Genomic DNA, 15,039 nt, shown 5'->3' on the forward strand with positions numbered 1-15,039 from the left:
AATAGCCAGAAGCTGGAAGGAACCCAGATGTCCTTCAGAAGATGAATGGATACAAAAATTGTGGTACATATACACAATGGAATACTACTCAGCCACCAGAAACAATGACTTAACCAAATTCTTAAGAAAATGGCTGCTTCTAGAGAATATCATCCTGAGTGAGATAACCCAGTCACAAAAGAACAGACATAATATGCAGTCACTGATAGTGGGATGCTAACCCCAGAGGCTTGCACTCCCCCAGAAACAACTCACAGACTGTATGAAGTCCAAGAAATAAAGAAAACAAAACAAAACAAAAAAATATTTACAAAACAAGAAAACTTTAACTATTTCCATGTTACATTTTGTTTTACATGTACTTTAGCTCATTGTAACTATTAAGTTTTCAAGGCATACAATCAAACCTTGAAAAAAATCAAGTACTGACTAAAAAATATATTCATATAGTTTTATATAAAAATTATGTTAAAATCTGAAAAAAAAGTACTGACAAAAAATGTATAATTTTAAGCAAAAAATGTTTAAAATCTGTACATTTATCTTTGTTTTGTAAAATAAAGTTGTTTAAAAAAACCTTATCATAAAAACTTGAGATGTAAATTTTTTTAATAAATAAATAGAATGAGTTACTATACTTAAACACATCAACAACTAAATTCTATAAAAATGTATACTTATGGAGTCAAATTTTCTGACCAAATAGAAACTTTTAAACATATGTGCCACAACTGAGGCACCATTTACACATACAACTACTATAGCAAGTTTAATTATTTAGTAGAACACAGAATGTGGTCCTTGCCTTCAAAGTTATAAATGTAAGGTCACTTACATTCAACATTCTCTGGAAATTTCCTGTGAATCTCTTTGTAAGTGTCTAATGCCTTTTGGTAGTTGCCTATAAATAAAGAAAAAGGAAAATATAGTAGCTAGCTATATAGAGTTATAGAAATTTTACTAAATTTAATAAAAATTTTGATTCTAATCCAAAGCATTGGCATACTTTAATAGGTTAGTAGAATGCATTTATGTTTGCCATAAGCAAACATACATTATTCTTGAATAATTTCTGGGAGAAAATATACATATAATGTGAGTGTAATGTTTTATGCCTGTGTCTCAGCACTCAGAAGCAGAAAGAGGAAGACTGCTACCAAGGACAGGCCAGCCTGACTACACAGTGATTGTTAGGCCAGCCAGGCTTATACAGTAAGACCAGGCTCAAAAAATAAAATAAAATAAAATAAAAATAAACAAATTAGAAAAAAAGTTAGAATAGAAAGAAATGGTTGAAATTTAGTTTTTACTTCTCAACAGAAATAATTCAGAGGCTAACATTAAGATCCATTCAGACCTTGAGGTGTGGCTCAATGGTCCTGTACAAATAAATGTGCACCTCATAGTCCATCTGACAGGAACCATGGTAACATGATAGAGCGAGCCCTCCAGTGCCTGCTTTAGGGCCACACTAAGTTTGTAATGTATATTTGAGCCACTCTGAAGACATTAACAGGTATCAGGAAACCTCCACGCACAGGACAGTGACAACCTCGGCCTAGTTGAATCTCTAAGCTAAAGACACCATTAAGACAGAAAGAAACAAATCTCTGCACCTAGTGATTTTTATTGTAATTTTACATAGTTCCTGCTGTTCCAGTTCTGAATTAAGAATCACTCAGACAGAAAATGGAAATAGAAACTCATATAAAAATATTATTTTGGGGTTAGCTTTGAGAAACAACCCGTTTTTTAGGGGAGTTACTGGAATACATGATTAGTTCTACCTTGAAGGCTGGGTGTACTCAGGCTTGCTCTTAAGTTCAAACCCAGTGCCAACCCCCTGCTCTTGCCCCAAACAAAACCAAAACACACCCACTTTGTAAGCATAACGTTTTCTGTATGTAGTAATTATTTTTTTTTTTAACATGATATAATTCAACTATGTGTAGCTATTTAGAAAGCTAATGTTTAATAATAAACATTCAACTGGAACATGTTTATATTCATAATTACCCAAAAGAAAAGACACAAACTAAATAAGAAATGAAAAAGTCAAACATTTACCACTTCTTCTAAAACAGCTAGCTACCATCAGCTGCCACTTCACCTGGGTGGGTTTATAAAAGCAAGAAATTAATGGAAATTAGAGACAGAACAAAAATAATAAGACCGTGAAACATTCATTAAACTTTCTACCTCTAATTCCTTCTGACCTTTTGTTTATTTAATATGTGTTAATAATATACAGGCTCATCTATTTAGAACCTAAAAAATTAAAACAAGCAACAAAAACAACCCCACCCTGGGATCTGAATGAGGAACAGCCTAGGGACCTAGTTAATACTCCCTTGCCCTTCAAATGTACCTTCTACTTACCCAGTGACTTTCAGACAGCCTTCCAATGACAACCTAGTTTGATGGAAAGCCTACCAGCTTTGGGATTGGACAGAGGTGGGCCTCAATCTCAGCACTTCTATGTGGCAAATTGTTAATTTTAAGCTCACTGTCCACACACTTACCCACTGCAATCTAAAATATGTAGTCAACTATATACTTTCTCTCTGAAACCTGTCACCTTCTCACCCACATGCTATATCCAAGATTCTAACCCATTTTATATACCTTCCATTCCCTTTCTGCCTCTCCAGAGCAGGAGCTAGACTCCAGGTCACACACACACACTCTCTTTGTCAGAAGGTCTGTCCCAGCCTCTGACGTCCTTTCACAACCTGCAGAGTCAACTATTCTATGCCAGCTTCTAATACCAGACTCTTAGCACTGCACTACCACACAGGGGTTTATCTTTATCTCTGAGTACTGGCATCACCCTTCCTCTTCATATTGTTACTAGCATCTGACTTCCATGGCAGTTAGCTCAAAACTAACCCTAACCCTCACCCTACTCTGTGGGTTGCTTTTGTACTTTTGTTTCATTTGATAAATAGAAAATTGAAAATGTGATGATGTCTAATTGTCTATTTCTGGGTTTTGATATCATTTCTAAGAGTTTTGCCACATTCAATGGCATGAACAATTTTTACCATTAATTTTGTGTTTTATAATTTTTAATCTTACATTTACTTGGGTCTCATGGAAAATCCTCTTGCCTTAGTCTCCTGAATTCTGGGATCACAAGCCTGAGCCACTACTCATATCTGGGGATAGACTATGATATCCCCATATGATACATAAAAATCAGAGTTAAGGATGGAACCATGTGGAAAAGTCCAAAGTGAATTTAAAAAAAATAGAAAAAACTTAAATTTTAAAACAGTTTATTTTTTTTTTTTGCTTTTAGAGTAAAATGACTTTTATTTATTCATAAAGTCCAATTTTTTTTAGCATACTTCCATTTTATTAAAAGCAAAGGCCAATTAGTCCTCAGACTCTGAACCATCTTCATCTTGACTAATCTGGAAATAGCGAAGTTCATAAGTCTCCTTGTCAGATGCAAGCACACGAAGCCAATCATGGAGATTATTCTTCTTAAGGTACTTCTTGGGAAGATATTTCAAATACCTTTTTGAGAACTGTTTCTCAGAAACAACTGTGATTTTATTCTTTAGGCATTCAATATGAACAACATTTCCTAGATTTTTAGTTTTTCCATTGACTTTAACCTTCTCCTGTAGAAACTGTTCAAAATTTCCAGAATCAAAAATTCCATCCTCTATAGGATGAGTAAGGTCCAAATGAAACCCCCAGGTTGACTTCTTAGGCTTTTTGTCTTTCTGAGGCGCCATGTTGAGCAGCAGCCATGGGAAGAGGACCAGTGGTTTAATTTTTAATTAAATTAATTTAATAAAATTGAACATTTTTAATATTCAATATATAGCCACTGTAAATTGAAACCAACATAACTTTCTTCTATTAAGACTCCATTAGCAACAAAATTGTTCTAAGACTGAGAAAGTCACTTTGTAATTTGTCAATAAATTCTATTTTCTCACTGAGATACAGGTAAGAAAAACAGATAAAATATATTATTAAAAGTATTTTAAAATTCCTATGCAACAGAAAATATATTGTCACAATAGAGACAAAGAACAATGCACAAAATATAAGAAAATAAATATAATTCATTAAGATCTTTTCATGAATTTATTATGCTTATCAGATATTACTATTTATGCTTTATTTTTTATTAGATATTTTTTGTTTACATTTCAAATGTTATCCCCTTTCCTGGGTTCCCCTTCAAACCCCCTATTCCATCCTCCCCCTGCATCTATGAAGGTGTTCACCCACCCACCCACCCACCTACTCCTGCCTCTCCACCCTGACGTTCCCTTACACTGGGGCTGGGGCATCAAGCCTTGGCAGGACCAAGGGCTTCTTTTTTCCACTGATGCCCAACAAGGCCATCCTCCTATGCAGCTGGAGCCATGGTTCCATCCATGTGTACTCTTTGGATAGCGGTTTAGTCCCTAGGAGATCTGGTTGGTTGGTATTGTTCTTATGGGGTTGCAAACCCCTTCAACTTCTTCAATTCTTTCTCTAACTCCTCCATTGGGGAACTGGTTCTCAGTTCAATGGTTAGCTGTGAGCATCTGCTTCTGTATTTGTCATGCTCTGGCAGAGCCTCTCGGAAGATAGGCTCCTGTCAGCAAGTACTTGGTATCAGCAATATTGTCTGGGTTTAGTGACTGTATATGGGCTGGATGCCCAGGTGGGACAGTCTCTGGATGGCCTTTTCTTCAGTCTCTGCTCCAAACTTTGTATCCATATTTCCTCCTGAGACTATTTTTGCTCCCTGTTCTAAGAAGTACTGAAGCATCCACACTTTGGTTATCTTTCTTCTTGAGCTTCATGTGGTCTGTGAGTTGTATCTTGGGTATTCTGAACTTTTGCGCTAATATCCACTTATCGGTGAGTGCATACCATGGGGCTTTTGTTGTTGTTGTTGTTGTTTGTTTTTTTTTTTTTTTTTTTTTTTTTTGTTGCTGTGTTACCTCACTCAGGATGAAATTTTCTAGATCCATGTCCTAAGAATTTCCTAAAGTCGTTGTTTTTAATAGCTGAGTAATCCATTATGTAAATGTACCATTTTCTGTATCCATTCTTCTGTTGAAGGACATCTGCATTCTTTGCAGCTTCTGGCTATTATAAATAAGGCTGCTATAAACATAGTGGAGCATGTGTCTTTGTTGTATGTTAGAGCATTGGGTATATTTCTAGGAGTGGTATAGTTGGGTCTTCCGGTAGTACTATGCCCAGTTTTCTGAGGAATTGTCAGACTGATTTCCAGAGAGGTTGTACCAGCTTGAAATCTCACCAACAATGGAGGAGCGTTATTCTTTCCCCACATTCTCACCAGCATCTGTTGTCACCCGAGTTTTTGATCTTAGCCATTCTGATTGTTGTGAGGTGGAATCTCAGGGTTATTTTGATTTGCATTTCCCTGATGACTCGGAATGCTGAACATTTCTTTAGGTGATTCTCAGCCATTCTATATTCCTCAGTTGAGAATTCTTTGTTTAGCTCTGTCCCCCATTTTTAGTAGAATTTTTTGATTCTCTGGAGTCTAACTTCTTGAGTTCTTTGTATATGTTAATATAAGTCCTCTATCTGATGTAGGATTAGCAAAGATCTTTTCTCATTCTGTTGGTTGCTGTTTTGTCCTAATGACAGTGTCCTTTGCCTTACAGAACTTTTGCAATTTTATGAGGTCCCATTTGTTGATTCTTGATCTTAGAGCATAAGCCATTGGTGTTCTGTTCAGGAAAATTTCCCCAGTGCTCGTGTGTTCAAGGATCTTCCCCACTTTCTCATCTATTAGTCTAAGTGTATCTGGTTTTAATGTGGAGGTCCTTGATCCACTTGGACTTGAACTTTGTACAGGATGATAAGAATGGATCAATTTGCATTCTTCTACGTGCTGACTGCCAGTTGAACCAGCACCATGTGTTGAATATGCTATCTTTTTTTTCCACTGGATGGTTTTAGCTCCTTTGTCAAAGATCAAGTGTCCATAGGTGTGTGGGTTCATTTCTGGATCTTCATTTCTATTCTATTGATCTACCTTCCTACCACAAAACAACCCCCACAAAACCCCAAAAACCAAAAACCAATGGTACCTACCTACCAGTACCATTCAATTTTTATCACTATTGCTCTGTAATACAGCTTGAGGTCAGGGATGGTGACTCCCCAAGAAGTTCTTTTATTGTTGAAAATAGTTTTTGATATCCTGGGTTTTTTGTTATTCCAAATGATTTTGCAAATTGCTCTTTCTAACTCTATAAAGAATTGAGTTGGAATTTTGTTGGGGATTGCATTGAATCTGTAGATTGTTTTGGGAAAGATGACAATTTTCACTATATTAATCCTGCCAATCCATGAGCATGGGAGAGCTTTCTATCTTCTGAGATCTTCTTCAGTTTCTTTCTTCAGAAACTTGAAGTTCTTGTCATACAGATCTTTCACTTGCTTGGTTAGAGTCACACCAAGGTATTTTATATTATTTGGGACTATTGTGAAGGATGTCATTTCCCTAATTTCTTTCTCAGCCTGTTTATCCTTTGAGTAGAAAAAGGCTATTGATTTGTTTGAGTTAATTTTATATCCAGCCACTTTGCTGAAGTTGTTTATCAGGCTTAGTAGTTCTCTGGTGGAATTTTTGGGGTCACTTAAATATATTATCATATCATCTGCAAATAATGATATTTTGACTTATTCCTTTCCAATTTGTATTCCTTTGACCTTCTTTTGTTGTCTAAGTGCTCTGGCTAGTACTATATTGAATACTATATTGAATAAGTAGGGAGAGAGAGGGCATCCTTGTCTAGTCCCTGATTTTAGTGGGATTGCTTCAAGTTTCTCTCCATTTAATTTGATGTTGGCTACTGGTTTGCTGTATATTGCTTTTACTGTGTTTAGGTATGGGCCTTGAATTCCTGATCTTTTTAACATGAAGGGGTGTTGAATTTTGTCAAGTGCTTTCTCAGCATCTAATGAGATGATCATGTGTTTGTTTTGTTTTGAGTTTGTTTATATAGTGGATTACGTTGATGGATTTCTATATATTGAACCATCCCTGCATTCCTGAGATGAAGCCTACTTGATTGTGATGAATGATTGTTTTGATGTATTCTTAGATTCGGTTTGTGAGAATTTTCTTGAGTATTTTTGCATCAATATTCATAAAGGAAATTGGTCTCAAGTGTTTTTTCTTTGTTGGGTATTTGTGTTATTTTAGGTATAAGCATAATTGTGGCTCTATAGAAGGAATTGGGTAGTGTTCTTTCTGTTTCTATTTTGTGGAATAGTTTGGAGAGTATTGGTATTAAGTCTTCTATGACAGTCTAATAGAATTCTGCACTAAACCTATCTTGTCCTGGGTCTGTTTTTTTGTTTGTTTGATTTTGTTTGTTTTGGTTGAGAGATTTTGATGACTGCTTCTATTTCTTTAGGGGTTATAGAAATGTTTAGATGGTTTATATGATCCTGATTTAACTTTGGTATCTTGTATCTGTAAAGAAATTTGTCCATTTCACCCATATTTTCCAGTTTTGTTGAGTGTAGGCTTTTGTAGTAGGATCTGATGATTTCTTGAATTTCCTTTATTTCTATTGTTGTGTCTCCTTTTTTATTTCTGATTTTGTCTATTTAGATACTGTCTCTGTGCCCTCTGGATAGTCTGGCTAGGGGTTTATCTATCGTGTTGATTTTTTTTCAAAGAGTCAGCTTCTGGCTTTGCTAATTCTTTGTAATTTTTTTTTGTTTATTTGTTTCTACTTGGTTGATTTTGTTCTGAGTTTGATTATTTTCTGCCTTCTACTCTTCTTGGATGTATTTGTTTTTGTTTTAGTTCTAGAGCTTTTAGATGTGCTATCAAGCTGCTAGTGTATGCTCTCTGCAGTTTCTTTTTGGAGGCACTCAGAGCTATGAGTTTTCCTCTTATCACTGCTTTCATTGTGTCCCATAAGTTTGGGTATGTTGTGCCTTCATTTTTATTAAATTCTAGAAGGTCTTTAATTTATTTCTTTTTTGACCAAATTATTGAGTAGAGCATTGTTCAGCTTCTATGGTGCATGCCTCTGTGTTTCTCTCTGTACCAATAAGAGGAAGAGTGTTTCTTTTTTTGTTCACATGTACATTTAGCATTAAACATCCTAAGGGATAAAGGTGAGTTTTTTTTTTTGGAAGATATATTCTTAGACTATAAGAATATATCTCACATAGCTATCTCATCTTCAAGTGGCATGATGGAAGATTTTGTACCCAACCAGAGAAATAATAGCAACATTAATGCAGAAAGTGAAAATAAGATTTATAGTCATTGTCATATCAGAACTTATAGTAGCTTGAAGGTATCTGTAACATGCCTATAGGAAGAAACTACTAATCCATAATTATACATAGAAAGTAAAGTAAGAAAAAATAAGGACTTGGGCAGGCAAACAGATGTTGAGTACACATCATCTGTGTACTCAATTCAAACAGTGAATCTACTTCAGGAAAAAATACTTTTTAAGGCAGGAAAGACTATGTATGACACCAGAGAGAAACCTGGGTCTATACTGTGCAAGACAAAACAAAAAACAAAACAACCCCCACAAAACCCCAAAAACCAAAAACCAAAACAAAACAAAACAAAAAAAAACCAAAACAAAACAAAACAAAACCTAAGAATCAAATAAATGAAAGTTTAAATATTTTTTTTACCTCAATTTTCTCTAAGAAAACCTGGCAGTGGTAAAAATAGTGTCAATAGTTTCTATGTTTACAGAACATACAGAAGTAAAATATGTGCTAATGCTATTAACAGCACCACAATGTTAGGAAGGAAAATTGAGAATTTATTATGCTTAGGTCTTCATAGTGCATATAATTTGAAGGTAGACTCTGATTCATTAAAAGTGTAGACTGTAAACACCAGGATAACTGCAAGTATTAAAAATAATCGTGATGTTCTTTCATATTGAATACAACATGCACTCTAGATGAAGGAAGACCTGGAATTTTAGAATCATGTGGTTGTTTACTTCATGAATAAGCACCATAGTAATGCTGGACCAAGTAGACCTCAGAAAAAAATTATGACGAATGATGTTGCTTAGGAGGAAAAGGCTAATTATTAAGAATATATAGCAATTCAAAAAGTATATGCATGGAGTGTGAGAGTCTTTAAGGAGGTAGAATAAAGTCTTAAAAAGAGTCCAGGTGATAGTGGTTCATACCTTTAATTCCAGCACTTGAGAGGCAGAGGCAAGAGGATCTCTGTGAATTCTAGGCAAACCTGTTCTCCAGAGGGAGTTCCAGGTCAGCCTGGACACAGAGAAACCCTGTCTCAACAAACAAACAAACAAAAGAACAACAAACAAGCTCTAAAACCCAAACAAACAAACAAAAACAGAAGAAAATGTGCAAACCCACAAATGTAAATTCAGGACTCCATTTTTGAGCTGTGTATGGTGGTTTTCATGACTGTAATTCCATTAAGGAGTCAGAGGCAAGATGATTAGATGTTTGACCTAAGACTACTCTCATCCCCAACTGTATAGTCCCAGGTTTGTGTGCAGTTGAGCCTTCAGGTTCTGGCTAAGGCTAGAAAATGGACACTTTTGGGTCTAAACTTCGATTGTCAGAAACCACCTGGTGTCTGCTGAGACATTTTTGCAAACTGGATTTGTATCAGACCTTGTACAGAGAACTTCAGTCTGACTTCCATGAGTCTAGGTTTTTGGAAACTGATACTCACCCCACACCCCCCTGCAAAACAGCGTCAGTGGTTGAGTACAAGTAGCCCAGGTGCTGCCTAACTCCACCTCCCTCCCATCCACTTAGTTTTTGTCTTCCCAAAATTATGGTTATGCTCTATGTCTTTACTCTTTAAAAGGTACTTTATTTTAATATACAGGTACAGTTTAGAGCAGATAACTAAAAAACAGACAAAGATTGTTTAATTCAGATATGCTTGATGGGTACTAGCCCTCAAACCTGTCAGAGAACCTGCTGAATATGGCATTTAAGATGCTTAAACTCACCATGACAGAGAATCCCAAATCCTAGCAGTGACCCCTTTATGGTTTCCAAGAAGATCTGGGCATAACGACAAAGGACTCCACCTGGATCGTGGTTACACTGATGACAGGGCATAATTGCCCCAATGCCTTATCCACTGCCAGGATCCTGCCCAAATTGTGGACAAATAGGACACAGGACATGCCTTGTATTGCTTAAGGAAAAGTAAGGTCAGTCTCCCAAGTTTCTCCTCCACAGGAAGGTCTCTCAGATTTTCCAGGCCTGGAAACCAAAGACTGATCTTGTTGTGGGACCTATGTCCCCATCGGCACCACAAGAACCTAGTTGGATGGCTGTCTAGGTAACTGGTAAATCTCTGCCACTTTAATTGATACATAGGCCTTTTGAATTATACTTCCTGCTTACTCAGGTAAAATCTATTTTTCTCAGATCTCTGAAGGTTTGAAGACTAGACTAGTGAAAGAAGTAACTTTTTACTATTCCTTTATCTAAAGAAACTCACTTTACAGTAACTGATCCCGGTTATCAACCACCTGTGTCTCATGTTGAATAAATAACTGGATAGGAGAAGGTGTAAAGTTTAAAGTTTATCTAAGGTCTGAGGATATGAAAGCTCTGAGAAATTGTTTGTGTGGTGGTAAAGCGTTTGGACCCAAGATCCACCTAGCACAAGGAAGCTGGGGTTACTTCCTGGAATGCCAGTGCTGGGGCACCTGTGACAGGAGGGTCCTTGGTTTGTGACCCACCAGCCTTAAGTGCAAGTTGAAGGTCACAGTGAGACACCTTGTCTCAAGAGAAAAAATGATGTTGGTATGTAGATTTATGTTAAGGTTATACATGATTAGACAGTGGAAAGGTAGGTGAAGAAAAGGTAGGAAAACGGGAGAGGAACAGAGATTGGGGAAGAGAAATCACGATGGAGCCAGGGAAAACAGACTTAGATCCTGGTGGCTGTAATCGGATATAGGTAGATATAAATATTTAAAGAGATTCTATGGGTCTTTATCTCATATGGAAGGACAGTTGTATCTTTGTCTATTGCTATAATTTTATTATGTGAATTGAAAACCTATCATATAAACCCATTTGAAAAGTTACCAAGCTTTGAAGTGATGTTTGTGATGGGCAGTGGAGGAAAGAAGATGTTGGGGCGATAATTCCACCTGGGACGGAGGCAGTAGGGCAGGCGGAGTGAACCGCCAGGGAAGGGAATCTGGTGGAGAGTGTGCTCATGGACTGAGTTACAGCTCTATACTAAAAGTGGCGCCTGCAGAATGAGACTGCAGGGGCTGATAAAGAGATAAGCCTTTTCATTTCATTTTTAATATTTACTGCAACAGTGATACAGGGCTCCTGAGGACAGTGTGATGGTTTTCATATGCTTGGCTCCGGGAGTGGCACTATTAGAAGGCGTGGCATTGTTGGAGGAAGTGTGTCACTCTGGGACTGGGCTTGGAGACACTACTTCTAGCTGCCTGAAGATGCTCAGTCTGTTCCTGGCTTCCTTTGGATGAAGATGTAGAACTCTCAGCTCCTCCTGCACCATGACTGCCTGGATGTTGCCATGCTCCCACTTTGATGATAATGGACTGAACTTCTAAACCTGTAAGCCTGCCCCAATTAAATGTTGTCCTTTGTAAAACTTGCATTGGTCACGGTGTCTGTTCACAGCAATAAAACCCTAACTAATACAGACAGATACCTAGAGATACCACTAGTTTCCACACATGCACACTAGACATATTTGTGCAGAATTGGAACCTGGAAGATGGTAGACATCCCCCTACCCACCCAAATGGAAAGCTCACTCACCAGCCCTTGAATATGTTGACATAGCATTTCTACAGAATCTGTATATATTCTCACTGAACTTTACTAAATCTTTTCTTCACTTTGTGTTAGGGTTCAGCCTCAACATAGGATCATAGTTCTCAACTGGAAGCAGGTATATCTGGAAGATGCATAATTAATAATCACAGACTACTTTTTGGGTACAAACTGACAGGCAATTTTTCAAGGCTTAAAGTTATCCTCCCTCCCTCCCTCCCCTCCCCTCCCCCCCTCTTTTCTTCTCTCATTCGCTCCCTTACAGCTTGAGGCTGCACACACTCTGCATTCTCTTGTGCACTCTGCTTTTCTTCTTTGCACTTTTCTTTTCTCAAACTCCCACACTCATATACATGTTTGTTCCCCTTCACACACACTCTCCATACACACCTTATATTCTCTCTTCAATCACTCTTCACATACTCTTCTCATTCTCTCTCACCTTTTTCTTCCCCAGTCTTTTATTGATACTCCAAAAGCAGGTAGAAAAAAAGATATTGTATAATTATTGCCAAATCAAATTCAAAAGAATAACTACAGTTCACAAAGAATTAAGAATTACAGTTGTTCCCCAAGGTTTCAAGCTTCCCCTATTCCCAGGCCTGTGGCTGAAATAATAATAATTGCAAACTTATCATTATTTAAACTTTAACTTACTATACTTCAGAGCTCAGAGCATTTTTCTGTGAAGTTCTAATGATAAATGACATGGGCAGATCTGCCAGGCAGTGGCCAGAAAGAATCAAATTAACCCTTAACTCAGTAGTTCTGCTAGCTTTCTGTTCCTGTACATTACACACAATGATTCTCCTAAGAATCCCAATATTTTGACTTAGTTTTACTAGTATATAATTTTATGCATTTTATACTTTCTTATCCAGGAACCACTCTCAAATATTATGTAAAATTTATTTCATAACTTTTTCCTTTCTTGGGGTCCTAATGTTGGCTCTAATTCATTTTCTAATAACTCCTTCAAACTTTCTTTGCAAATCAAGCATTAATCTGGAACTACCATTGTGCAATTGTTACATTGTTTCCAAGATGAGAACACACAGAATGCACCTGGACCATTACAACTGTGCTGTGCTGTGCCCCTGTGCCTCAATTTCCAATTGTTTAAGAATCATTATATCAACAAACATCTAGTTTCACAGAATCCACCAGAGCAGAAGGAGAAAGAAATAGGAAAGTCAGATATAATAGAATAATTATGCACACCAAGGCCAACTGAAAAGTAATGCACAAATGAAATCTATACAGCCCTTGTCCAGGGCAAAGGTTAGGGGAAATGGGAACAACTATATTTACAGAGAGTTGCTGGGGCTACTGTGATGTCTCCATACCAGCTTACTGCTGGCAGTCCCTGTCATAGTATGCTGTCCCCAGCAACTTTGGGGCAGGGCACATAAAAATGTGATTCCCAAGATCTTGAGGGAGACTTCTTCCACTGTGTGGACCTGAACTTACGTCATCACTTTGGCTGCAAACAGAGCCCCATTGCAGGCCTTTATTTTTCCAATATTCATTTATTTATTTATTTGTATGTTTCCAAGTAACATCTTCAGATATTCCTTATAACCTTTCAACACCGACTGCCTGTGCATCTGTGTTTCAGGTACAGTGTTGAGGCACATGGTTCCCATGGAATTAGCACCTTATCTTATCCCTCCCATAGATCTGCATGGGCTAGCACGTATTGTCCTTTGCAAAGGCTAATCCTACCTTGTACCCTAACCCTCTTGAAGTCATGACCTCTTGAAGACACACAAATCTTTAGCCCTTCCCTGCTCTTCCAACTCAGTCCTTGACCTTTGACTTTTCAGACCATAGACATTGCCATCTTGACTCAGCGGTAGTCACATATCTGTGGCTCTGGGCTCATCGGATTGGATGAATGAGGAATTATTTTGGGTGAAGAGTGACAGCAATGAAGGCCAAGACGGCAGAGAAACATATTTACATTTCTGGCTATCATATCGAGCTTAACATCGAGTACTGGTCATTCTCAGCATCCCGTTCCAGCTTATGTCAACTTCCAGTTTTCCAGACAAAAACTTCTGGATTTTTCTATGAACTGGAAGTGAAAATTGGTCTGGGCCACGTGTTTGGTGGGATATTGAAAATGAACAGGACCATTCAGTCCACCATTAGCTGATTCCAGAACCACTGGTGCCTGTCTTTGCTCAAATGTAATTGAAGAAAACTTGCTTGATAGACAGGGTTAGCTGGTTATGATCTGACTTGGGCCCAGTGGATTTTTTTTTCTGAATGCCCGGATGCCCTAGTCCACAGTGCATGCTTTAATGCTCATACTCAGTTCCCCAAGATGGCTCAGTGCCTGGGAATGCTTGTAGCAGACAATGAGAACCTAAGTTAGAGTCCCAGGTTGTGGAAGTGTTGTGCCCAGATTGTAAAAACCCCAAACAGACCACCAGGAATCACAACCCAATGTAATCTGTATTCAAATTCAAGTTTGGGCCACCAACCTTCCTAATGGGGTGGGAAGGAGAGTGAACCCCAGGTCTAAGTGAAGGGAGTTTATAAAGGAAAAAAACTTTAAGTGGAGGTTTCCTAGCCTTGGCATTGCATGAGAGGGTAAAGGAATGTTGGTTTTTCAACTCATTGGTTTATAGCATCTGGTTAAATCACAAGGAAGGAGTATACATCAAGAAGGAGTACCTTGACTTGGGAAAGATTTATGTTTTCTTAGCCCACTGTTGTTATCAGCCAGCTGTAGCTGCTGTGTCTGTTTTGTAGCTGCCAGGGACAGTTTGTGATTTTTTTACTTTAGATCTCAAGGGAGGAGGCCATGCCTTTTTAAGGGCAAGTTAACTGAGAATGGAGTCTTAACAAAATGGAGTTTATTCTGCTACCTCACTCCCTTCAGAAGTTGAGAACTGAGTCCTTCAGGTGTTAATTATGACATTCATCATGTTTTCTGTGGCTCTTGAGGCCACACATGTGCACAAAATAAGTATATTGATAAGGCTGGCAAGAGGCTAAGTGGTTAGAGCACTGCCTGTTCTTGCAGAGGTACCAGTTTGATTCCAAGTACCCAGGTGATTCACAACCACCTAGAACTCCAACTCCAGAGTTCAGAACCCCTTTCTGGCCTCTGTGGGCACTGTATGCACATGGTGCCCAGACATGCAGGCAATACATAGACATACAGATAAAATAAAACGTTTCCAGCACTTCCACACAGTTCTACCTTTCCTT

At 37.8% G+C, this 15,039-nt stretch overlaps 1 protein-coding gene across 1 annotated transcript; it reads right to left on the minus strand.

The window, feature by feature from the left end:
* Positions 1-3,377: 3,377 nt before the first annotated feature.
* Positions 3,378-3,750, minus strand: LOC308428388 (ribosomal protein eL22-like 1; the record flags this gene model as incomplete). Its single annotated transcript, XM_080926811.1, has 1 exon — positions 3,378-3,750. The coding sequence occupies exon 1, from the start codon at positions 3,744-3,746 to the stop codon at positions 3,378-3,380; it is 369 nt and encodes a 122-aa protein (XP_080782937.1). The 5' UTR covers positions 3,747-3,750.
* Between the last annotated feature and the right edge of the window lie 11,289 nt (positions 3,751-15,039).

The sequence above is a fragment of the Micromys minutus genome (genome assembly GCF_963924665.1).
Source record: "Micromys minutus genome assembly, chromosome: 12".
In the NCBI taxonomy this organism is placed as follows: Eukaryota; Metazoa; Chordata; class Mammalia; order Rodentia; family Muridae; genus Micromys; species Micromys minutus.